At 43.9% G+C, this 26,609-nt stretch overlaps 1 protein-coding gene across 12 annotated transcripts in view; it reads right to left on the bottom strand.

Annotated features, from left to right (window-relative positions):
* Positions 1–26,609, bottom strand: part of CLASP1 (cytoplasmic linker associated protein 1) — a 277,780-nt gene that overhangs the window by 29,162 nt on the left and 222,009 nt on the right. For all 12 annotated transcript variants that reach the window (XM_047869157.1, XM_047869151.1, XM_047869156.1 and 9 more), the window contains 5 exons: positions 25,812–25,955; positions 15,449–15,592; positions 14,857–14,963; positions 6,159–6,309; positions 1,888–2,134 (listed from right to left, as the gene is read on the bottom strand). In XM_047869157.1, the coding sequence (XP_047725113.1) occupies positions 1,888–2,134; positions 6,159–6,309; positions 14,857–14,963; positions 15,449–15,592; positions 25,812–25,955 (793 nt within the window). The remainder of the gene's footprint in view (positions 1–1,887; positions 2,135–6,158; positions 6,310–14,856; positions 14,964–15,448; positions 15,593–25,811; positions 25,956–26,609) is intronic.

Consider the following 26,609-nt stretch of genomic DNA (forward strand, 5'->3'; position numbering starts at 1 on the left):
TTCAGCCATGAAACACCTATCCTTTGTCTTCCCATGAACTTAAGAGACCTCAACTCTGAACACTTCCTTTCAATAGAAAGGATGAAAAGGCAAAGACAAATCATTAGGATCTACTTAAATTTGTATTTTCATACTTTTTTTTTTTTTTTTTTTTAGCTTCTAAGGTGCGAGGGAACAAACACACAGGAAGTTTGAAATGTTAAAGAACTCAATCATTTCCCCCCTGCCTTTCCACTTTTCTCTTTAGGCCTTTTAGTCAGTTGGTAAGCCTTACATAAATTTAGTAAGTTTAGGAAGCCTTTTACGCAGTTGGTAAATAGGGAACAACCAACACCCCAATCTCTGTTCTATCTTAAACAAGAGCAACAAATGGGTAAGTTAAATGATGTGTCAACTGTCTGAACAATAAAAGGAAACAGCCCACTACTCCTAAAAAGTGCAATTCATAATAACCACCAAGCCATTAGCCTTGGGCCCGGTGAACAGACGCTGGGAATCCCTGGGAATTTACGGAGTTGCTACCCACGGCAAGTAACCACCTGGGCACGTGCCTTCAAATGACTGCAGGACTTCATTTCTGTCTTAGGATCCCATCGCTATTGTGGGGCTTGAACTCACAGCCCTGAGAGTAAGAGTCACGTGCTCTGCCAACTAAGCCAGGCAGGCGCCCCCCAGTTCCCCTTCTTTTGTGTCCCCACTGAAACCAGCATCTGCTCTAGTGAGGCGCCCTCTCTTTCCAGTGCCATTGTGTTAGGTCTTTTTTCTCGGACAGGCCATGAGTTGCTCTGAGGCCAAGGACTCTGTCTGATTTGCCTCCTTGTCCCCAGCAAGTTATACACTTCATGACACACAGTGAATGCTACCTGTTTAGGGTTCTAATTTAGGGTTCTGATTTAATTCTTCATTTAAAACTGAAAAACAAAACAAAGGCTTGGAAACAAAACGGATATATACGTATATTAAAAAAAAAAAAAAAAAACCTATTATGTGAACGTGACAATCAGGTGAAAAAAGAACTAATTAAGTTCCAGACAAAAACAGCATCATTCCAATGCACGCTTACTCACCGGTTACTCAGTAATGGACACTGGTCTTAACACAAGTGTCAGAAAACAAAGCACGTCATCAGACTAGTTATGTTCGTGCCAAGTATGTTATATTTGGGGCAAGTAACTTAACCCTTCTGAATGTTAGTTTTTTAACCTGTGAAATGGGAATAATCCCTTCTATCTCATTAGATATGTACAGGAAGCAGCTGAGCAGAAAGCACATGGTAATGCAGGAGCTCAGTATATGCCAGATCCCCTCTCTCTGAACTACGAGACAGAAGTCAACCAAAGCAGCTCCAGGAAGGCCTGGTTAAAACGCTGGTGTGAGAGAAAAGCGAGGGGCTCTCAGTGGTGCTACCGGGCCCTCCTTCCGTAGCTCAGGGCTGGGAGAGGACACACAGACGCGGAGCCTGTGCTGGGATGGCTTGTGCCTCTGCCTTCCACCCGCTAACTGCTACTCCCCTCGCGCTTCTGACCTCCACTCAGGCCCTTGTGCCTCGCGGAAGCCTTCCCTGAGGGGCACAGCTGACCTTCCTTCACTGCACAGTGTGCAGCCCTAAGTTTGGGTCACCGGTCGTTCCTGGTTTCATGACTGGCTCTACGAAAGCCAGGCTGCTGGCTGCCAGAGGGCAGGGACTGTGCACGCTTCTGTGCACAGATGTGCTTTCCATGCCTAAGCACATGGTGGGGGCTCAGTAAGTGGCTAAACGAAGGACTGTCTGCATGTGTGTTTGCCCTCTACACCCAGAGCTGCTGTGCCCAGGGAGAGCCACAGAAAGCTCTTCTGGATGGCGGCGGTGGGGGGAGTTGGATGGGGGTCAAGCAAAGAGGAACAAACCATCTCGAAGCTGCTCCATGTCATCATCGAACACGGCCTCCTTCAGGGCTGTCTTGTCATAGGCGTTGATGGTGTCCGAGTAGGGGTAGGGATTGTAGTCTCGCGCCCGTGGCCCAGGGAAGGCGCGGGGGGGCTGGGTGTTGAGGAGGGATGTCTTGTTGTCCAGGGCCGTTCTGCCTCCTTCCACCACATCACTGCCTCCCCGGCCCTCCGTGGCAGGCGACGCAACTCCACCATCGCGGGACACCTGAGGCACGGCACACGGTCAGTTCCTTGTTAGGACTTTTAACAAATTCTTCCTTTACATTTTCAGAAGTATTGGGACAGCCAGATTTCTCCCTTGAAATCTGGCCACTGACCAAAGGATAGTTACTAGGTTTCAATCTGTAAACCATCCAATTCATAAACTACCTGAGCAGGAACTGAACACTTATGTTTTCCCCTCTCCACTCGCTAATTTACATGTAAAGTCTGTTAATTTACATCTGAAGTCTGTTTTGTAGGTGGTGATAACTTTTGACTTAAATGTTTCTTTAAAAAAATTTTTTTAAAATGTTTATTTTTGAGAAAGGGAGAGAGAGAGAGAGAGAGAGAGAGAGAGAAAGAGAGAGAGTGAGAGAGGACAAGTTGGGGAGGGAGCAGAGAGAGAGGGAGACACAGAATCTGAAGCAGGCTCCAGGCTCTGAGCTGTCAGCACAGAGCCCGACGCGGGGCTCGAACTCACAAGCTGTGAGATCATGACCTGAGCCAAAGTCGGATGCTTAACTGACTGAGCCATCCAGGCGCCCCTAAAAAAAATTCTTACTTTCTAAACTTGTATATTTAAACCAGTCCTTATCTTCATGCAGACTTTGCAGAGTGGGAATCACGGCACACATTCTGTCATATATTTTGCTTTTCTCATAGTGTGAGAATGTCCCATGTAAATAAAGTGTTTGATAACATATTGTTTAATGGGGTGCCTGGGTGGCTCGGTCGGTTAAGCGGCCGACTTAGGCTCAGGTCATGATCTCGCGGTCCGTGAGTTCGAGCCCCGCGTCGGGCTCTGTGCTGACCGCTCAGAGCCTGGAGTCTGTTTCGGATTCTGTGTCTCCCTCTCTCTCTCTGACCCTCCCCCGTTCATGCTCTCTCTCTCTCTCAAAAATAAAATAAACGTTAAAAAAAAAATTAAAAAAAAAAATAACATATTGTTTAATCACACCACTATTTCTACTTGTGTTCTAGTAAGATTTACTCAACCATTCCCCTTCTACTGTTTTTTTTTTTAATGCTTCTATTTTTTGCTATTATAGACAACTCTGAAATAAACTACACTGTAACATAATACCTTTCTTACCTTTTGCTGCATTTGTTATTTAGCACAGATTGCCAAAGGTTACATTACTTGATAAAGGATATGAAACTTAAAATCACCTATGCCGAATATAATTTTACTTAGCTCCAAAGCAACTGTATCAAGTTCCCATGCCACCAATATTACACTAGTTCCCTCGTATCCTGAAGCATTAAATATTCTAATTTCTACCCGAAACAAAGTGGAACAATTTAGAAATAAAGTGGAGCCTCAAATGTATGTTTGCTGCATTTCTGTAATCACCCGTAAGGATGGACTTTCTCCTGCACGTTGAACGTTTTCATCTCTGCTTTGGGGAACTGTCTTCCTAGTGGCTCTGACATTCATCCTTACGGAGGACTGTCTTACTATACTGGGTCACTTATCAAACCAAAGAGGTACACTGGCTCCCGAGTCTTTCACACATAATGCATTTTCACACCCAGCCCAGCTTCTTCGCTCACACTCCGGTAATCAGCAGCTAAGATCGTGAATTTCGAACCTGTTCAACAATTTCCACTTCGTCCTCTCATGTTCTCCTATCCTGTCACCCACCCTGTTGTCTGGCCTGGGGGGTTCCTACACCCCATCCTGCCGATCCCACCAATGACAATCCTGCTTCCATGCCTTGCCTGCTACCTTCACTCGGCAAGCTTCACCCCTTTCAACTTCGCCAGAGAATTTTTATGCTTTGAAAAAGCGGAAATCACTCAAATGTTCCAAAATAGGGCACTGAGTACATAACTGTGGTATCCATGTGACAAATTCTCACCTGACCATAAAAATTCCCACAGGAGAATGCAGACGGGGGGAAAGTGCTCACATGCTACACTCAACAGAATGCACACCGTGATGTCACTTGCATCAAAAACAAACAAAAACATGCTACAGCCTACTCCAAGCATACAGATGCATAAATATATATAAAGAAATAGAAAAATACACACGAAAGCATCCACCTTCTCTTAGGGCCTCTATTGTTCCTAGCAGGGCTTCGGATTCCCTAATTTGAGCCCCTCGCTCCCCACAGGTGTTCTGGAAGCCCTTTTCCACTCTCTTCACCACAGCTGAACTCCCGGAGTCAGGTCGGCCTCTTTCTGCTGCCCATAGAAAGTGGGAGCGGTCAGTGGGGAGGCCCTCCACTTCCTGGCCCCACATCAACCCAGCCCACCCTGCTTCCCAGCTATGGCCACCAGTGCCCAGACTGCCTCCTCTGCCATGTCCTCAAGGACCCGTGTCCACCAATCACCCACACCCTGCCACGGCATCGTCCACACTTTTCTCCTAACTGGTCCCATGTGCATTCAGACGGGGCAGGTCTCCCCGGGGAAAAGGTCCTGAATGATCCCTCCTCAATGTCCAGGTTGTTACTCAAGCTGGTCCTCAACCCACTGCACTCTGCTTTCCACGCTCAGCTCTGCTCTGAACGGTGCTCACAAAACAGATGGGGCTCCTGGAAGAAACTAGATCTGGAAACCGTACGCCAGGACTGTGCATAAAGTTTATTTGAGAAGAAGAACATGGAAATCCAAACCGTGGGTCCATTCTCCAAGAAGAGGTCGTGGCTCTACATCAGAACAATGGTGAATAAACGTGTGTTTTATATACTTTCAGCTAAAATACAGTATTTGATGCAGATCGTAAAAAAAATAAAAAAAATAAAAAAAATCCAGCAGAGTCCTTTCCCTTCACGTCTGGCTGGTCGCTGTCTTTGCAGCATCACCTCTTTGGCTACAAGGCCTTTCCCAAAGTTTCCCTTAAATTCTCTGATACCCCACTCTCCTGGTCTCCCATGCAATAATGACCTGTAGCCCTTCTCCCAAGTCCTCTTCTTCCGTCTTTCCCTTTAAGTGTTAATGCTCCCCAGGATTTTGTCCTTACCCTTTACTTAGTTGATTTCACTCACTTTCTAGTTACCATCAGGCAACCAGTCAACGTCTCTCAATGTTTCATCTCCGGGCCGAGCGGCCAACCTGAACTGCAGACTGGTACCTGCAAAGGCCTAAGGAGTATGTGTGCTTGGACACTCCCTATGTCCCCCAAGTCACACACATCCAAAACTGAACTCATTAAGTTCCAAAGGGGTTAACACACATCTTTTCTCCTTCTGTGATATGATCTCACTGAATGGCACAAGCACCTAACAGTTCTAGCCAGAGACTTCGGACTCTTGTTATTTCAGCTCATGCCTTACCGACCCCACTTCCTCCAGAGTCATTCTCCATCTCAGAGGGGCAGCAGGTTTCCTACAATTTTAAGTGTGACCACGCCACTTCCTTGGTTAAAAATCTCCAGTGACCCCCCGAGTGGAGTCAGACACCGGCAGGAAAGGGAGTACCCTTCCTGAGCCAACCCTTGCAGCCTCCTCCCCAAACCTGGCCTCCAACACGACAGGCCCGCTCTCTGCACGCCAGCCACCGCAAAGAGAACTCATGCCATGCCCCCTGCCACCTCTCTGCTTTCTCCCAGGCCCGTCCTCCTATCTGACCACACACTCCCCTCGACCTCTGCTTCATGAGGCTCCGAGGACAGCACCACCTCTGAGCACCAGGACCGGCCCAGCCTGACTCATCAGTACTGAGCCCTGCCCGCTCCCGCCGCACCACCACTCCCCACGGATCTGCCTGCCTCTGCAGGAACTACAGCTCCCAGAGAACCACGCTGCTGTCTGATTCAGGCCTACTATTTTCATCACGTCACAGGAACAAAAATATGTCCAGGATAAACAAAGGCAAACAGAGGGGACAAGTTAGTTTACATTCTTCACAAAGAGAGCTGGGGGTCACTCAAAATTTTATAAAGTTGCCTCGGGCCTCTTAAGATAATACTCTTCTAGCTACAAGACACAAATGATGATGAAGCTCAGTGTTCACATGGTCAGTCCTCAGAGTTCTCACTTCACCGAAATACAGTTCTCTGTTAGCCCGGGGATACTTACAATGTCACAGTCCTTTTTGCCATCTCGCTTAATTGGCTCGTTCAGATCCTCTTGGCTTCGAAAACTAAACTTTTCAATGGCTTCTGTAACTCCACGCAGAGAACTGTAAATTTCTTCAGAGTTCAGGTTCTCTGTATCATATTCCAGCATGCTGAAGGATCAAAAGATATTGTATTTCTTAAATTGAAGCACACGCATAAATTTGAGGCATGGGTATAAATTACTTCCAACAGTTTATGGAGTGAGGTATAATTACAATTTCGTGTCTTTAGGCGAGTTGGAATGAAAAGGAGACACCTGTTAGAGTGCCACCACTGGACAAGTGCACGTGTTCCTTGTCAAACCAGGCCCCAAACACATCACATCAGCACTCGGTAAGACCCGGTGGGGGGCACAGCAATAACCACAAGAATGCAAGAACTCAAAGGGTGACAACTGGTGACAATGCACGAGGTAATGAAAGTGGAAAAATAACTTTCGTATCTTGAAGATGGAAACAAGGAGTCTGGTTGTTACTGGTCTCAAATGTACAAACGGGTAAGAGGGGTGGGCATTTCAAAATAAAGCTAGTGTCACAAGCAAGTTTCAGAGAGGCAAAGCTAATGACCTCACAAGACTGGGTAATGCTCACCGGGGTTAGAAACTTGTGAAATAAAACCCTACGTTCAAAAACGATTCCAAGTTAGATCCACCCTACCGAAAGGCTCCCGACAGTCTCTCTTGTGCCATCTAACCCAGGAGCTTGCTGTGAATATCAAACTCTTCCAAGGTGCTGACATTTTGCGTTTTACAATAAAAACAGATCTTATACAGGTGAGTCACGTTCCTAGACGGATGTCTAGAAGTATTTGAAAAAGCAAGAAACATTCGTCCCTTACAGAAAAGTGATGCCAACGATTGTTCCTTTAGTGGGCTGAGCAGAGCAAAATCAGAAACTAAGCAAAAATCCCAAGTAGCCTTTGGGTGTCATGTATAGGGTGTCAACAGGCAGACTTTCATGGTCCGGAGAGTGCACGGAAGCGGGTCCCGAGAATAGCCTGCTGTCCCTCACTGAGAGTATCCAAGAAAAGCACAGGATAAAGCACAGCATAAAGAAGGCAAAACATGAAGCAACAGTCAACCAAGGGTAAAGGCAAAACAACTGTGTTCATTTGAGTGTCACGTGTTTCAAACAAACTCGAAGAGAAGATCAGATGAGTTGGTCTAAGTGAACTTCCACAAAGTCTTGGAGCTACACTGAGGATTGCTAGGGACAAAGAATCCTTGGGTGTGTTTAAGTGAGCATTCGACAACATCATTCAGGACTAAAGACATGCAGTCTTTCGTTCTACAGAAGAAGTAACTGAAACTAGACCATCGCTGGCAGGAACCTTTCCTACATGCAACACAACCAACCCTGTACGTTCTCACAAGAGGCTGTTTCCTGTAGCTTACAAACAAATGATATTTACTAAGCCCCCCTCGCCACCTTTTCTTTTCTTTTTTCTTTAATGGTTTGGGCAGATGAGCAAGATAAGAGGTCGACGGTCCTCACTTGGGAGGAGCCAGACCTCTACTGGCTCGTGGTTGGAACCATCCAGGTGTTTTCTGTGGCTGGACACGTCCTGCTGGGGCACAACATCTGAACTCACCTTTGGAGATGGGAGCTATTTGCCTAAAATTGCAAAACTCGCCCAGATAGAACTTTCTTGTTTTCTGATGAATGAAAGAAAATCTATACCCCAACTGTGCTTGGAGAGCTCACAAAAATACATGCCAACTCAAAGACAGGCTCTGGCAGCAAACACAAAGAAACGTGAATGAACATGTTAACAGCTAAAGTCCCATGTATATACTGACGGGAAGTGGAAGGAAAAACCTGAATGGAATTCAAGATGTCAACCCCTGCTAAGTTCATAAGGTTGTCTGTCTATGGGGCAACATCACTTTAATGTGAAGAAAGCGTGACTGAGGAGCACAGGGGGTCGGTCCCTGCCCCTCCTTTCTAGAACACCACAATACCAGCTTCCGTGGGAGCAAAGGCATTTATACATCTGGCCAGTACACTATTTTTTAAATATAAAGACTGAGTATGACTCAAACAAAAAATTATGTATACGAGATGTAAAAAAGATGCCTTAAAATACTTTTAATCACAACAACCAAAAATAATAGCATAGCCCATGCAAAAAAGGAAAAAAAGCAACTGAAAGAATGACAGATGGACAAGAGCAAGTCTGGCGAAACGTTCAGCTTTTTAAGGGATGTCACAATATTATTTTCCATATGTCGCTTCAGATAACATTAGCTTTCACTTCATTCATCTCATTATTCGTAACCTCAATGGCCTTAGAATATTTCACTTCCGTTCACAGAACTTTATAGCCTCGTCTCAAAATAAGCCAATAAAGGATTCTGCCAGTTAATGCTCCTCCTTCTTACTTTCAATTAATAGTGAGGAGTACATGTGCGTGACCGGCTGCAATCCGGGGTGACACTTCTTTTAGACTTGAGGTTTGAAGTATCTCCTTGGTACGAAGCTAAAACTGTGAGCGGCAGGTGAGAGACGGCATTGCTTTTCTCCAACACGAACCAGATAATGTTACTTTCTTCGCTAGTTCATGTTTTGGCATTTTTTTTCCGAATCGATGCCTACGAGCCCTCATTTTGTAGGGAAAAAGGAAATTCCCACGAAAGCTGTCATCGGGGAATCCCAGATACCGGGGCCCCGGCCAGCAGAACATAAGAGAGCACAGCAAGAGGGACGCAGTGGCTTTCTTAGAGGAGGCTTTGCTTAGGTAGACCCTAGTCTGCCACCTGCCCCCTAGCTCAGAGACATAATCCTTTAGTTACAGGCCAGCTCCTGGTCTTCTGTAAACACTGCGATTAGACCCCAGAGGGTTTCCTTAGAATTCTTCAGATTAGGAAGAGTTGCTCAATGGGTCAATATTCACTGGCCTAAGGTCAGACCATGCATGCCACCCAACACTGGGGCAGAATAGAGCTCTGGACCTGCCCTGTTGTAAAGGGTCCATATCAAGGGTGGGGAGATGGGTGAGGTCAGGTCTCCAAGAACAGAGACACCAGAGGCAGGAAGGTTGCTTTCTCAGATTTTCCTCTTTTGTCATTTTGTAGGGAAAATATGTCTGCAGTGGGAAGGACACTAAGATTCTAGGTATGGAATTAGGATAATCATTCCGTGTTATGCCATCAACACAGTTTTGACAGAGAGCAAAGAGACAAAGGTTTCCTCTTATTTTTATGTAATGGACAAGTTTTTCTAAATGTAAAAGTCTCTTGTCAATGCTCTCTCCCTCCGATGGCCAACAAAAGTTATGGGTATTTATTAGCACCAGCTGTGTTACTGTGTATATGTGAAGGACGATTCTGGAAATGGGGTCTTGAGAGTGGCTGGGGGTGAAGCTTAGTGCCCATTAGGGCACACAGGTCAGTGTACTGGAAGACAGTCATAAATGGGACTTCTACTTCGAGGCCTGGCTCATCTTTTTTTTAAAAAAGGAAGTAAAGCGACACGCTTCATTAACATTGACCACAGCAGTGGTCACGTTGTTGCTGTGCCTTTTCCCTAACCTTGCGTATCTAGTAACAGTCATTATAGGATTCTCTGAACACTTGGGAAGCTACTCTTAGACCTATAAGAGTTTCCAAAGAAAGGTGTTGTTAAAACCCGACACAGCGGACTTGTTCATATGTACAGCTTCATTGTGCTGAGGACACAAAAGTAGAAATGTAAAGCTTCTGTGCAAAAGCTATCTGTGAAGCATTCAGAAGTAGCAGACCTTTTTCTGTTTTGTTTTTACCCCATCCTATCAGAGGGTACAAACTCATTTTGCACAGCACAAAGATGGCTGAACTGCCCTATGCTCTGCTCATGCAGTTATAGGCTTCAAGAGAAGGGATCCTCTGATCTTTGGACCTTTATAATAAGCACCTAAAGGACTCTCAAGCAGTAAACTAAAGGAATCCATGGGCCCTACTTTGTCCCACTGATTTACCATCTGTCTTAAATCTGAAGGAAGCCCCACCTCCTTCTTCTAGATACCGACCCCTCCACTGCCTAGAGGCAAGGGCACCTCAGTGAGATGCAGCAATGAAAACCTCCTGACTTCCCCTTCTGGATCAGACTATCGCCACGTGAGGGTACCTTATGCAAGAAAGCAGTCCACGTCATCAACAGCAGGACGAGAGCTACAGGTACAGTTTGGGACAGGGCAGGTCTCATTTGCTTCTGGGTGGGAATACCTTGTGTGCTTGAGAAGAATACGAAGGAAACTGTGCCCCTCTCGCTTGCCTCGACTGCACGGCACTGCCCCGTCACCTTTTGGGGTGGGGGGCTCAGCTCTGCCTGGGCCACAGTGGGTGCTGACGGATTTGGCCAGTTGATCAAACAGTCATCTGTCCCTGGGCCATGGCAGGAGCTGCACTCATGCGGGTCCAGAGACCATGTGCCTGCTCACACTTCTCACCAAGGCTCTACTCCTGCTCATCTAAGCCAGAGGCTTTCCACAAGACCTGAGACGACCCTGGAAGAGCAATAATATTGTGACACCTCGGACAAGGTTAACAGGTAGCTTGTTACCTGGGAGAGTAAGAGCGCCTGAGAGTCTTGTGGGAGGGAGCGGTGGGAATGGAGTTAGGCTGAGAAAAGGGAGGTGGGTGCTTCGATAGCCCATCGGCACTCCAACCCCATAACCGACTGCAGTGATCAGAAGAGGAGAATCAGAGAGAGACAACACAAGGCAACGGGGAGGGGAGGGGGGAGGGGACAGGAAGACACGATATCCTGAATGTCTTCCGGTCTCCTCCTTCCTTGACCAGGCTCTGTCAGAGTTAACTGCAGCAAAACGTACACTTCACCATACAGAGGAAAACTGAACAAATTTTGTTTTACAGTTTGGCCCCTGATGAGGCTGCTTTATTCCTTCCCCTCTCGATCGTGTGTTACATGTTTAAATCACGTGAGATTCCAAGGGTAAGACTGGGGATGTGTGTGTGCACAGGGAAGGACACTGTGAGCACTTACACACAAATAGGCACGGATGTTCAGTTTCGGGTAATGCAACCAACTGTCTTACAAAGAGCCAGACAAGGAATTTCGGGCCTTAATTCAAACGAGAACCAAGGGACCACAGCAGGAAGATTCAGAGAATGTGCCATTCTGTCCAGAGCACTCAAGCAGGGGGCAAGGTGCTCCCTGAGGCCAGGATCCAATCAGATGGGAGCTCAGAGGCCACCACAAGCAATTTCCTTCTAAAAGAGTAACAGTACCACTAGAGGGTTACAATTCCCCTACTCACATCACCTGCTATGAGAATTAAAATGCATCTGAGAACACAGGCAGCCCTCTTCACTTCGTGAATGTCACTCAGTGGCCTGGGTCTGCAGAGGCCCTGACGGACAGTTCTAACAGCTGCTGCGATTCAGAAGAGCCACACACACTGGGAGAGGCGTGCGCTGACCTGGCAGGAAATGTGATCTGAGGCCCAGGATGGAGTCGTGGCATCAGAGACCGCGTCCCCAGGGGGCAGCACCGCCTGCGGCTGGCACTCATCATAGTCCTGAGAGCTAGTCTCCGCCAAAGATAGCTGTGGCCTTATTTTGGAAGGCAAGTAAGTGGAGAGAGGACAGGTCACCACAGCATAGGAGGGCCCACAAACCTTCTCTAAGTCACACACTGAATTGGGGCAGAGGTACAAGAAGAATCCGGGTGACCACGTCTCCTGGAGTTCTGCTAACAGGTGCAGCGGAAAGCAGAGAGGTGCACCAGCCCCTCCACAGCTTACGGAAGGCTGAGTTTCCCAGTTAATCCCCACTTGGCTTCTATGGAAACTGTTGATCCTCTGATGCAATGGCTGTAAAATCCACCTAAAATTACCCTTTATTGCTGGGGGTAACAGAGGGGATGCTCTGTCATTAGTGTCATTCTGCTCTACACCACGTTTGTCAAGAACGTTCAGCAGACCAGGGCGAGGAAGGCCATCCGCTTTCTCATCTCAAAAGGAATGGATGTCCTGTGATTTCTGAAGCCCCTTGCAACTCGGTTTTTCATTTAACACAAATCACACTGGGTAAAATGAGCTAAAATATACAGATGTGTTTAAAGACAAAACTCCAGGTTACAAATCTCTTCAAATACCCAGCAGTATTTGTTTACTAGCTAGGGGTAAGGAGTAATTCTTCCCTCACACAAAAAAACAATTAATGGAACGTTTCACCAAGGATTAGTGTTAGCTCCGGCTTCTCTAATACTATTGCAAAAACAACTTCCTCGTTAGCAATTTTTCTGTAACTATCAAATTAGATTTTTTCATCATTTTAGAATATCTGCTAATAACACACCATGATCTGAGCATTAGAATTTTGGGACTAAAAAAAAAATACTACAGTTTGTTTTGATACAAAAAAATTAGATTAAAAAGCAGTAATTGGTAATGACTTTTTCCTGTAAGAATAGCAAAGCTAACATTGTATGGTTAAGATGGTTCAAAAGAACTGCAGGTCACAGAAAATAAATATGCCTCAAGAGCACTGCTCAGAAAACTCTGGGATTATGTGTGGTAGAACTTGTCTATCACCTCCTTAGGAATGGGGTAACCTCGTCCATTCTCCTATTTAATGCAAGAATTCATTTCTTTTATAATTTTCCTGGTGAAAGTATGAGGCCTATTTGAGTATTTCCAGTGATATGACAGGAAGCCTTTTTTCCCACTTCTGGACAGTTTTGGTTGTGAGTTCAAATTGGCTAAGGCCATCTGGCTAGGTACGCACTGACGGAGGGCACATTCTTTTAAAAAATAAAGAAACCACACGACTAAATAATTCCCTAAAGAGGAATTTGTTGACAAGAAAACATTTATGCCACCACTGGCCTTAATCTTGAAAATGATATTAATATTGAAAATTAACCCCTTCCACTGATCTGCAATCCTGACAATAAAAATTATGACCAGACCAATTAAAAACAAATGGTGAGCTGGAAAAATAAGTTCAATTTTTAATAATTTGGGGATCCATGAAGATTAACACCCAGCCAATTCTTAGCTCTGCTGGATTATGCTAGCAGCCGCCACTGATCCTTTACTTAGACTAGTAGCACATATAATAATAAAATACTTAACTTGCATTTTACCTTTTGCTTATTACCTAAGGAATGTGCCACCCTAATAATGAAATAAAAGATAAGGAATATGAATTGTGTATTATGGAAGAGCAGATTTCCCAATTAATGGTGAAGTATTACTTCTAGACAAAAGAAACAATTTACAGAGAATACAAGTTTTCCATAAAATCCTCCCCACTCCCCTGCCCCAAGAAAGAGAACTCTGATTTTACCGTTAACACCAGACCCTGGTCATTTAAGACTAGCCATATGCTTAAGCTACAGATGTTGACATAGGAAAAAAAAAAAAAAAATAGCGGAGCTTCAGTGACACCTGGGGAAATTCAGACGTATTTTCACTCACTTCTGATCTCAATTGTCTGATCATAACAGCCTGCCAAAATCATGACAACACAGACCAAACTTGGAGACGTGACATCATTCTTCATTCTACCTCAACATGGCACCAGGGGCATTTAGAGAGATTATAAGTAGGGCAATACAAATGGTAGGATACTGTAAGTATACAAAATACTTTGTGTCACCAAGAGAAAAATACAAATTTGGTATGCTCCAAATACTTAGATGACAACTTGAGAAACTCAAGAGGACTTCATTGGTCATGACAGAAGATTTGGGGAGACTCTTGATCATTCAAAATCTAAATTTAAAGGCACTTGTAATATTTTCCTACTAAAGAGGCAACCCTTGAAGGGAAGTTGGCATGTACTTGCAGTATCTTCTTGTCATCCTGGTGTCGGCAACCCGGAAGACACAGCCCCTGATCCTTGTGCCCAGAGACCTCAAAGATGTGGCCTTCTTGGAGACAAATACAGCATGTACGTACGACCTTCAACATCTGGGCACTGTCAAGTCTGGTCTCTACGGCCACTACTCAGTGTGAGGCCATGGAAGGCTCCAACACACACCGGGGGGTGGGGGGGGTGGGGGGGGGTGACTAAAGTCACCATGCAGAGACTTCCACAGGCTCTGGCCAGATGGAGAAGTCTACAGATGCTGGGACAAGGCATTTTTCTTATTTAAAGCCACTGACTCAGAGTCTGTAAGACCAATGCTTGCACGGTCCCAACAAAGTCTGAAAATGATGATCTAATTTCAGTTCTCAGGTTCTAAATACCTCTCTGGAGCAGGAGTCTGCTTCAAACGTTGAGCCCGTAATTACAGCAACTATGCCTGGAATGATTGACTGCTGGTTTGGAAAACTACCCTAGGCCTTGTGTGGGACTACAAGGGATTTATTTAGATGACAAATACCATAAGGCACTCCTACCACTTACAAAATAGGTGATGAATTTCTAAATCGTTTCTACGTGAAACAGTACTAAATGTGGCTTTTGGCCTTAAAATCTTTAAGTTACTAGGGAGTGCTTAGAGCTGGAAGAATCTCCAAGAACACTCAGCACAAATTGGCCATTTTGCCATAGAAGTCAACTGCTTTGCCCAAGATTATACAGACTACTAGACCCCATGATCTCCTGATACCCATCCATTTTTTGGTGTTAAGCTTGGTCTAAAAACCTAGGAATGGGGTGGACAGACATTGGGGTGGTTTCCTCACTTTTGGGGAAATGGCATTACCTGGGAGACAGGCCCCCGTGGGAACAGTTGGTGGGTGAGGTCAGGGGGCTGGTCCTGCTGCTGGTGTGTCGGGAGGGAGTCCGGCCAATTGTATTGCTCGGAGAGCCCTGGGGTGAAAGCAGAATAAAGTAAGATAAATACTTGCACAATCGGGGTAACTTTTTTTTTTTTTTTTTAAAGAATGATAAGGTCAATTTTAAGTGCAGATACACCCCAAACGGATAGCTATCACGCAGGGGTTCCTCAAGTTGAACCGTCTGATGTCACCTGTGCCAGAGTCACACACACAATTGAGTCCTTCCATTTTTATAGCATGAAAAACATAAGTAATTCAGTGAACAAAGGGCTAAGTGACCAAGTAAAAATTTAACGGATTGAACAATCTCACTTAAGAAAAAGGGTATGTTTAAACACGAGGTTCGCTCATTCGTTGGGACTATTGCAGGGGCCAGACACACCCCCACCCTCCAGACACCCACAGTTTACTGAAAGAGAACAAGAAAGCTGGCCATTCTATCAGAGCAAGTCTAGACAAGGGACTCGCAGAGGTCTCCATCAGTACAGAGGCACCAGTCGTGACTGAGGCACTCACCACACTGGTGTTACTAGAGTTCTTGAGGTGGTTATGCAGGAGTTTGGTGGCACCATCCTGGAAGGTTTTTGGCAAGGCACCAAGTAACATGGTAAATTCGGGAGTGTTCAATTCAAACAGAGAGATCAGCACAATTTGTGCTGCCTGGAAAAAGAAGATGTGATTCATTATGTAACGGACAACAGCGTATTCTGGTCAAACATTCATTAAAACGGTCTCACAAAACTTTCTTCATATGAGTCAAACAATAGTAAGAGGACAGCTTCGTCATAAAACACACACACACAAAAGGCATTTGGAGAAAACAGGATCACCGGTTATAAACAGCCTGACTCCAACCTGGAAAATACGCCCCCGTTTCACCTTCACGCCCTGGCCTGGGATATCCACAGCATGTTCATATTCAATGACCTTCCCCATGCTGTCTAGCACGAGGGACAAAGCTGCTAAGTAAGTAAGTAAAACAACGAGAGGACATGGAAAGGCTGAAGACGGTTCACTCTACCAAGTCAGCACTGGACAGGGCTCCTGGTGCCCCTGGAGGGAACAAGTTTCTACAGGAGCTGCCAATGGGCTAACCTGAGCAACCACTTTCCCTCAAGCCCCACTCTGACCGAGAAAATCTAAATAGAGAAAGAGTTTAAATACATCTGAAAAACCCCTGTTGCACCTGCCAAGTGAGAAAGGCCAGTCCTTGGGAAGCAAACCAGACTTAAATGGTACAAATTCGGTGTTTTGGCAAACGTTCTACTTTATTAACTGAGACAACGTACTGCAGCCAGCACTCTGGCAGCAAGGTGGGAAAGCAATGAGCTGAAGCAACAGTAGCCCTATGAGACTCGGATTTCTCCAGCAAGTCTTTCTATGGTTCTAAGTAGCAGCAGGCACAGTGAGCTTAAAAAACAATGCCTGAGGAATTAGTTCCAAGGGTTTTGATTTAGAACAACTGCCAAGAGAAGACTTTGGTATATAATGGCATCTCTTACAAATTTCTGAGAGTCAAAAGAAAGAAAAATGCATCACATACTCTTCTGACTAAAAGGATACATTTATTTTTCCAAAGACTCAAAATTTCTAGGATTGTAGTAATTCTTCGGAATATTTTTACCCGTGACATAAGGTGTTACAAAAAACATATTTGCTGGGGCACCTGGGTGGCTCAGTCGGCTGAGCGTCCAACCTTGGCTCAGACCGTGATCTCGCAGTTCGCGAGTTCGAGCCCCATGTCAGGTTCTGTGTTATCAGCACAAAGCCTGCTTTGGATCCTCTGTCCCCCTCTCTGTCCCTGCCCTGCTTGCTCTCTCTCTCTCGAAAATAAACAAACATTAAAAAATACATATCTGCTTGAGAAATGCTTTGGAAGTAAACACCGCAAAATATTTCAATGCTTTCACAACGTTAAAATTAATCCTGGGCCCAGTTAAGACAAACCTACTATTTGTGTCCGAAGAAAGAAAAACAAAAAAATCCAAGGACCCAAATGTATTTAACCAGAAATAAAAATTAATTATGAATTTTAAAATATCAGAATGTCTTTTACAGAATCAAAAACTAGATTTTAGACCTATCAAAAGCATTTATTAAGCACAGACTGGACAAAAGTATCTTACTTCCTTCCCTTGACCTCCAAATACAGTCATCAGTAGCCTTTCCATCCAAATTAAACCCCAAGGGGCCCGTGTGCTTTCATGACACAGGCAAAACACACTATTACCGATTGTACTACACATTTTCATATTATTGAAACATACTTAATAGTTATCCGAAGGAATCTTTTTCACCACCAATGTAATATACATTAACTTGACCTTTATATTTGTATAAGATTAAATTCCAAAAATCATGCAAAGTAACCTGTGCATTGAAAAAAGACATTTTTGTTAGATGTTAGGAAAAAAAAACGCATGCAGAAAAAAATGCACTTCAAAGAGAAAGAAACAGACTTGAGTTTTAGCAGGGAGAGAAAAAAAGAAAATGTTGCCAATTTAGTAAGAAAGTTTAGGGACTTATTTATTTATTTTTTTTTCAACGTTTATTTATTTTTGGGACAGAGAGAGACAGAGCCTGAACGGGGGAGGGGCAGAGAGAGAGGGAGACACAGAATCTGAAACAGGCTCCAGGCTCCGAGCCATCAGCCCAGAGCCCGACGCGGGGCTCGAACTCACGGACCGCGAGACTGTGACCTGGCTGAAGTCGGACGCTTAACCGACTGCGCCACCCAGGCGCCCCTAGGGACTTATTTTTTTAATGAATGACAATGGCATTTCAAAATTATAAAATGTATCAGTATTTTTATGTGAAATGTGCCACTACCTTTACTTAAAAAAACTGTGTTTCTTCCCAGAATGACAGGATATCTAATATCACAAATTAACTTGAGGTTTTTCACGAAGCAAATTATAAAAATCAGCGGGATCTTTCAGGAACAAAAGAGCCGCAAGACGATAGGCCTAGAAATTGTGCTAACTAGTGGCCATGTGCTATCAGTGACTTAGTCACGTGGGAAAGCCATTGCAGCAGACTTTACATTTTGGCCCACTACAGAAACTTCTCTTTCCATAACCCTAACGGTGAATTTTGATAAGAAATCCAAAAGAGAGATGGAGGAATTGTGAAAATATAACTCGTTGGACAGATGGTACGTGTGGTGATTTATACATATAAATGGATGTAACTTATTTTTACATTTTCCAAAATATGAAATGTAAATGATTTTATACATTTTTCAAAAGTCACCCTTGGGGATTTAAAGCTGTTTTCAAAGTAAAATCCTTTCTAATGAGGTCCAAGCTCCAGAAATGGGTAGAAAATATGATTTAAATCTGTTATTTTAAAAATATTTTATATCACAGTTTTAAAAGGAATGAGACTGTATGGTCCTAAAATATTTTATCTACAACCCTCTGTGTTAGTGAGAAGTCAGAATACTAGAATCCAAACAAGGAAGAAAACTGGGTTATATTTATCATTATCATCAATACATTCTCTTTAAAGGAGTAACTCCAAACATAGCGATGAGTTGAAGAGATTCATTTTAAAAAGCTTGGGGCATAGCTCGTGTTCAATAATGGATCAAAAAGTGGAGTGCACCACTGTTCTTGTTCCATCATTGAACTCTTGCCTTTCATAAGAGGCAGGGCCAGTGAGCAGCCCAACCAAAAACGCAAGGTTGCTGCTGACTTCTCTTAACGGACAACTCTAGGGTCATTTATTTTAAAGACCAAATGGCAACTTAAAAGGAACTGACTCCCACTCACGCCCACTCAGCAGTAGAAACTGGTAGATGAGGGCAAAAGGTCCTTCAAATCTTACAGTCACTCTATGGAAAAAACTCCCGGGGCTATCAACTAACTGCCTTGAAGGCAGGAAAGAGTTCTTTGAGACAGGAGATCAATAAAGCTTTTGACAAATGCTTCAGCGCTGGTATTAACTGGGGAAAACTTAAACTTTGGGAGAAAGAGAAGGTTTCTAATTTATTAAGCAATTATTGCTTCCCTCCAGATGGTCATTAAAATTGCTTTAGAAAATCGCCGAAGAAAGGTTACTTACTTCAAAACCTCCAGACATTCCTTATTTACTATCTTGCATATGGTAGGGGACTACACTCAACATAGCTTTTTGTTTTGGGCAGGTAGTTAATCATAAAACACATCAAAACACAAATCTTTACACACACACACACACACATTCAACATAGTATTATATGAATTTTAGGTTTCTTCACAATCTTTTCAGTGTCTTGCCAAGGGTAATCAGTATTAATAATCTACAATGCAAACAGTGAAGTGTCTTTTTTCAAATCAGTACATAGTTTAAAATCTACCTGTTTACAATTTTCTTCCAAGTTTCCTTCTCCGGGCCCAGAGCAGGTGGAAGCTGACCTAGTGGGGAAATCCTCACCTACTCGACTACGCTGAAGCGGGGACTGACAAACAGGAAAGGCGGCAGGATTTAATGAGAGAAGAAGCAAGTGCTAAAACCAGGGTTATTTGTAAGCTGTGAAAGTATGTGGCTTCTTTTGCAACATCACCTGCACATATATGATCTAGCAGCTCTAAGAACAGGAAGACGGTAACTACTGGTTTCAAACCTCTACCATTTGCTAGGTGCTCCCTACCCAGCCTTGTTGCTGGCAGCAGTAGCGTTCCTGAGCAAAGAGATCAAAAAAGTCAACTCATTTCTGGAAAGAGCCAGTCACAGTTAAGCTGAGCCTCAAATCCTGTTTAATGGGAAAATCCTGAGCTTTGTGGCTAGGCCACACTGCCTACCTGTAAGTAGACATTAAAATTTTTCAGCTGGAAATTTCAACTTTTGAGGGCTATTTCTATTCTCTTCCTGATCCAGACAACAGCATCTTTATATACTTTCCAGGTTTCTTTGCCATGACTTCATTTGCGGCATTTCGGGGGCTAAATCCGCTATCTTATCTGACAAAGCAGGCGCTCAATGGTAGAAAATCACGTATGCTACGCAAACCCACAGGGATTCTGAATCCTGAAATGTAAACATAGCATTAAAAGTTCTACTGTATTTACATTCCCTTTGGTTGACTGGGGGAAAAAAAAATCTTCCTAATGCTGGAAAAAACCTTCTCCATGTGCTTCACAAATAGCAGAGCAAAACCAAAACAAGCCTCCCATGGGGCTGCAGAGGCTGCAACAGCAAATGAAGGAGTCTCTACCTATGTTTTCTATACTGCATTTAGGCCCCCCCAATGAAGCCTGAGGCAGGGGTGATTATTCCCATTTTAGGGAGAACAAACAAGAATTCTGAGGTTCAGCTGCCAGCTCGCACCACCACCAAGTGGCAGGGGCAGAAGTCAAAGGACGGTCAAACTCTAGAATCCACTTCCTCCTGTTAATACATTATACGAACACAAAACACAGTTCCTTCAGAGAGGTACAGTTTGGCCAACAGGACAGTCAGCGCTCCCGCACCTAAAACAAGAACAAGGTTACTCTGGGAACAGATTGGGCCAGTGAGGGTCTGGGTGGGGCTTTTCCTGCTGGCCCCCATCAGTCTTGGCCTGGTAAGCCCACTCCACTGCTGACTGGCTTGTGTTCTGGTTTTGGCCGTGCTTCTTCCTTCCTCTTCAAAACATCTTAAATATTTAAACACTTCTCTCTCTCCAACAACAAACACCCAAAACACAGATAAAAAGGGAAACAAAGTAAATATCAAAATATTAAAAATGCTGAAGTCAACAAATTAAGAGTTCTATTAGAGTTAAGTTGTTTTCCCAAATAGGACCTTATAGGATGAATTATACTGTCTGCAAACTCCCCAAGTATTGTTTGCAGAAAATTAATGTTCTCTAGAGTAGGGCCAATATGAGGGTTTACTGCACAAATTTCAACTGAAGGGTTCTTCTAACATTTAGAATATAATCTTGCCCTACTCTTCAGAAATTAAAGCAGGACACCAATAGGAAAACTTGGTTCATGATCACATAGTGCTTTTTTAAATCACCAAGGTTTTCCTAGCACCTGATAGAAACTTTGAGTAACTGCAAATGAAAGATGGCGCAAAAACATTAAGTTTATTTAAAAGAGACAGGGTGCTTTAATTTACCCAGATAAAAATAGTTCCTGTTTTACTTTTTTACAGCCTTAAAATGATAATGACAAGTTCAGATCTTAGAGCAGAGTGATATATATCACATCCCAATTTTTAAGTATTTTAATTTATTTAGGTGCTCGGTTCATTTAGATAAGCTTTCAAATATGGTCCAAATTCTTGTGCAAGGCAGTTTGCGTTACTTACAATAGCATCTGTATTTATATAATGTCCATTGGATGGCACATCAGAAGAGAGCATTTAAATAAAAGTGATGCCGTCTCCATGAAGGATTAATCTGCAGTGCCCTAATGTACAGTCTGTGGGTAAGTAGTTATGGGCAAAAGAACACATATCCAAATACCGTGCTTTAATGCACCTATTTTAATCAAACAACAATGCTGGATGTGTATAAAGCCAAGCAATCTTGAGTCACAGACATTTAAAAAAAAAACCTTTTTTTCACATTTATTTATTTTTGAGAGAGAGAGAGAGAGAGAGAGAGAGAGAGAGAGAGAGGAAGAGACAGAGTGTGAGCAGGGGAGGGGCAGAGAGAGACGGAGACACAGAATCCGAAGCAGGCTCCAGGCTCTAAGCTGTCAGTACAGAGCCTGACGCGGGCCTCAAACCCACGAACCTGCAAGATCATGACCTGAGCTAACATCAAGAGTAGGACGCTTCACCGACTGAGCCACCCAGGCGCCCCTCCAGCCACTGACATTTTTAATGATTAAAAAAAAAAAAATCTAAAAGCACCTGGGTGGCTCAGTGGGTGAAGTGTCCGACTCTTGATTTCAGCTCAGGTCAGGATCTCACCGTTCATGCAATTGAGCCCTGCATCGGGCTCTGCAACGATAGTGCAGAGGATTCTCTCTCTCCCTCTCTGTGTCCCTTCCACCACTCGCGTACTCTCTCTCCCTCAAAATAAATAAATAAACTTAAAAAAAAAACAAAACCCTAGAGGGTACCCAGGATGCAGAGATGCATCTTGACCCTCACCACAATTTAAACAGTTAGATTAAAAAGCTCCCTATTTAAGTAAGAGTTAGTGAATTAGCAAATAACTGTGGAAGATTCCTGCCAACTCACTGAAAGTGAGATAAAGCCTTGGTAGGCAAAACACTTAAGACGCCCCCGAGACTCCCATCTCCCACATACAATCCCTGTACGATCCTCTCCCTTAGAGTGAGACTTGTGAATGATGGAACATCATTCCCCTAATTGTTACCGCAGAAGGGACTCTGCAGGTGTAATGAAAAGTCCCTCCCCAGTCAGTTGACTTTCAGGTCATCAAAGGGGAGATTATCCTGGATGGGTGTGACCTAAACCCTTAAGCAAGGTTGGAGGTGCTGGCTTCATTTTAATTTCTCCTCCACTTTGGAAGAATAGTTTTGCTGAACAGAGAATATTTGCTTGGCAGGTTTTTTCCGTCAGCACGCTGAATGCCATCCCATTGCCTCTGTCCTCCACGGTTTCTGAGGAGAAACCAGCTGTGTGTCTTACAGAGGGTCTCTGGGGGATGCCAGGCTGCCTCCCTCTTGCTGCTTCCAGGATTCTCTACTTGTCTCTGTCTCTCAATTGTTTGATTACGATGTGTCTATCTGTGGATCTTTTCTTATCCTACTGGGAGTTTATGGAGCTTCTTAGATGGGTAGACTAAGGTTTTTCATCACATTTGGGAAGTTTGGGGAAATTTTTTCCCCAAATATTCTCTTGCTGGCTTTGAAGAAACAAATTGCCAAGCTGGGGAGAGGGAGGTGGGGCAGGGCTGGCAGGCGGCCCACGAGCTGAGAATGTCCCCTACTGACAGCCAGAAAACAGGCCCCTTGGCCCTCCTGTAAGGAATGGAATTCGGCCAAGAACCAGTGATTAAGAAAAGACTAGGCCTCAGATGAGATCAAAAACCCAGACGACACTGTGATTTCAGTCTGTTAAGACCCTAAGCAGAGGACCCAAAGACCATGTGCCAGATTCCCGAATCAAAGAATTACAACAGAGGGGCGCCTGGGTGGCCCAGTTGGTTAAGTGTCCGACTTCAGCTCAGGTCATGATCTCACAGTCTGTGAGTTCGAGCCCCGCGTCGGGCTCTGTGCTGACAGCTCAGAGCCTAGAGCCTGCTTTAGATTCTGTGTCTCCCTCTCTCTCTGCCCCTCCCCTGCTCATGCTCTCTCTCTTGTCTCAAAAATAAATAAAAACATTAAAAAAAAAAAAAGAATTACAACATAATAAATGTGTGTAGTTTCAAGCTACTTAGTTTGTGGTGTTTCAGTATACAACAGAAAACGAACACAGAAGTCAAAACAGGGGGCCTCCGACATGGTTTTGAAAATAATGGCTTCGAAATGCTACTTAAAATGAGATCACCTCTTTCTGGACATTTATCATTCATTAACTCATTCAAACTATTTATGAAATGTTTACTTTGCTCACACAGGTACTGTGCTAGGTGCAGAGATACAGGGCGAGAGAAAATAGGGAGGGTGAGAAGTCCCTGGGGAATAGCAAGTCTAGCCCCAGGCCTGAAGATACTGCAGATGAAGGCTCGGACCAAGGGAATCGATCGCAACCAGGTCAACACTGTACCAGCAGCTTGCATGTCTTGAGGTGCAACTCCAGGGTAATGGTCTAAAACACCAGGTCGCAAACTTGTGCGTTAAAAAACAGCCAACGGTGGAGGGAATCCCAATGAGACCCAAAACAATGTCCATACTTTACACTATACCAATTAGGTCAAATTACCTGGGGTAGAGCCCAGGAACGGAGGCAGATTTTAACCGTAGCCAGGTCTGAGAACTACTGATGTAATAAAAAAGCTTTCCAAATTTCCTGAAGATCAGGATTACTGGCCCAGAACCTGGATCTGAACTCAGTCTGAAGGCGAGGTGCTGAGCAGTCCTCGACACGGGGAAGGGGAAGAAGAGAAGGCAGGCAACAGGAGTGGAACACCAATGGAGACCAGGCTTTGTGAAGTAGCACCACGTGACCCAAAATGACTGACATTAAGTGTTGAAGATCAAACAGTAAACGAACCACATGATTTCTGGCAATAAGTTTAATATCCTAACCATAACTGACTCAAGCCTTGGGAGCCTAAGGCTAAATAACTCAAGGAAGAAAGTTCCTATAACATCCTCCTTAGAAAAGTTAGGAAAATAAATTGTAGTTCAAGTTTTTAATGTGCACGTCCAGAGAAAGTGATACGTACGTCTACAATGTTTCAGTCATACAGGAAGGAATACTTCAGTAACATTCAATTGCAAAAGGCACACACATAGACACACACACACATTTACATGTTATGACTAAAGACAGAAAGCTACCCTCAAGGCTTTTGTATTTTGGCCACTGTTGTGATTTTAAAAACTACAACAGAAATATCTGTTTGTGACTTACACACCAAGCAAATCATTCAACCACCTCCTATTGTACCTCCCTAATCCCAAACTGGTTTAATGGCTAAATCAGAGGTTGCCAGTGAAATGCCTCTTTGATAACAGTTTTGAATGAGTGCTTTAATAGGATTTGCCCTTGTTCCTTGTCCTTGGACAACTTAGTTTATGACTATACAACAGACACAGGACTTATATGATCCGTAACCCTTCTAAAGAAACCTTTTACAGAATTCTTCTGTTCTTGTCTTTGAATTTCAATGGAAGAGGAGCTAAGTGTTTACTGGCATTTGGAAATTTACCACTCCTGCTAACTATTGCTTGGATTTCTCCTTTCCTTTTTTCCTGCTGGACCCAAGTGGTCCACATTATCAACTCTGCTTAAGGCCAAACAACTCCACTGGTAGGGCCAAGGATGGAAGGAGTGTGGTACAGAAGAAAAAATGCAAGGCTCGTGATTATACACAAATAACCAAAATCACGTACCTCCAGTCTGGAAGCAGAACTGAGAAAGCTGGCTTTTAAGAGTACTTCATAAAGGCTACTTAGTTTATACATAAAGTGAAAAGAATAATGGCCACGTGTCAAACTCAAGCAGTGGGAAGCTCAAGCACAGAACGACATCGACAGGCAGAGAGTAAGAGAGACAAACACAGTAATTTACGCTTGCGGTGTGCTTACAACTCGTCAGGAACTGACAAAGTGTTTCACATGTAATAATTAATCTTTGTAATGGTCCTGATGCAGAGTACTATCTTGAAAGAGAAATAATAGTACTCTGTGCTCTTTCCTATGTTATCCGCTCCTCAATGTGTCATTTCTGAAAAAAGTAGCCAATATTCTTCAGCTGGTAAACTAACAAAACAACACCTTGATATCAGGGTGCATCCAAAATCTGAATTCTATCTCCCCATGTCACTCCCCAAGTCAGAGTGTGTTCCAAGTATGGTATGTAATCTGAAATTGTTTGCTCTTTTTAAATTCAGGAATTCATTTCTTAGCAAATTTTCAGCCACCTTTTGCTATGAGGCACCTTGTGGCCAGGCAGCCTTAGATTTTCAATTCTGTCCTCAAAGTCCACGTCACAAAACTGATATGTGGAAAACCGATGGCCTGAAGAGACACTAAACCATGAGTGATTTCTCACTTAAAAAGAATAAAATAGATGCCTAAGAAAACCACAAACCAATCATACACGATTTCCGATTTTCATTTTGATGCTGGAAGACTGGGACTAGGTGGAACTGGAGAAAGACGACAAGGGGCAACAGCAAAGTCTTGGTTTCACAGAAAAGGAGTAATAAAGGATCCCATGTAGGTGTGTGGGATGGTGTGCAAGTTCCCAAGTACATTTCTTTTCCTAACACATGCCTGAGAACGGTGTGTTTAAAGCTGCACTTGAGCTCTCGCGGACATACCTTTCTCACGTCTGAACTCTTTGGTTCTGTCGTCCAGGTTATAATTCTAGAAACTGCAAGCCTCGTCTCACTAGAGTTTACAAAATCCGTTGGATCCATCTGCCTAGCGAGGGACTCGATGTACTTCAGGATTGCAACTTTGACCTGAAAGATCCAACAATTATACTCATTAGGTACACTTATGAATCTCTGAATAGAATTCTGATCAGAGAAAAGTAAATACAATTGAGGGGATCCCTCCTTTCTCCTGGATCTATGTTTTCACATAGAGCCACGTCCATCAGGGACAAAAGCATGAAATGGCTGACAGGTTAAGTTTGGGAACAGGAAGACTGGCATACAGATCAACCTTCTTCAGTTTTAGATCACCATGACTGTGGAGAAGGCCTGCCCTGCCTCTTCCCATACACAGCAAGACACCTGCAGGGCATGAGCCCCCATGGGCAGGCCACGGGATTACCGACTCTGCCGCTTGACCAGGAAGCACTTAGTATTGTTTTTTGGGCATCCTAGGCCACGTCTTGCAAGGTAGCATTTTCAGCAATCACGCTGATATTCGACCTTAACTTCTCCACTGATGCCTCAATTGGTTTTGACCTTAGGAGAAGAGGGCGGTTATTGATTGCAGCTATCCTAAAACCCCAACAAAAGCTAATGAATAAAGAAGAGATGACGTACACGACCTAATTGAAATTAATACATACCCTCCCTCAAATTCAGTCTTATAGTTATGATTTTCCAAAATACGTGACAATTAATTTTCATGTGTTAGAACGTTAATATGGAAAACATTTCAGT

The sequence above is a fragment of the Prionailurus viverrinus genome, chromosome C1 (assembly GCF_022837055.1).
Source record: "Prionailurus viverrinus isolate Anna chromosome C1, UM_Priviv_1.0, whole genome shotgun sequence".
Classification (NCBI taxonomy): Eukaryota; Metazoa; Chordata; class Mammalia; order Carnivora; family Felidae; genus Prionailurus; species Prionailurus viverrinus.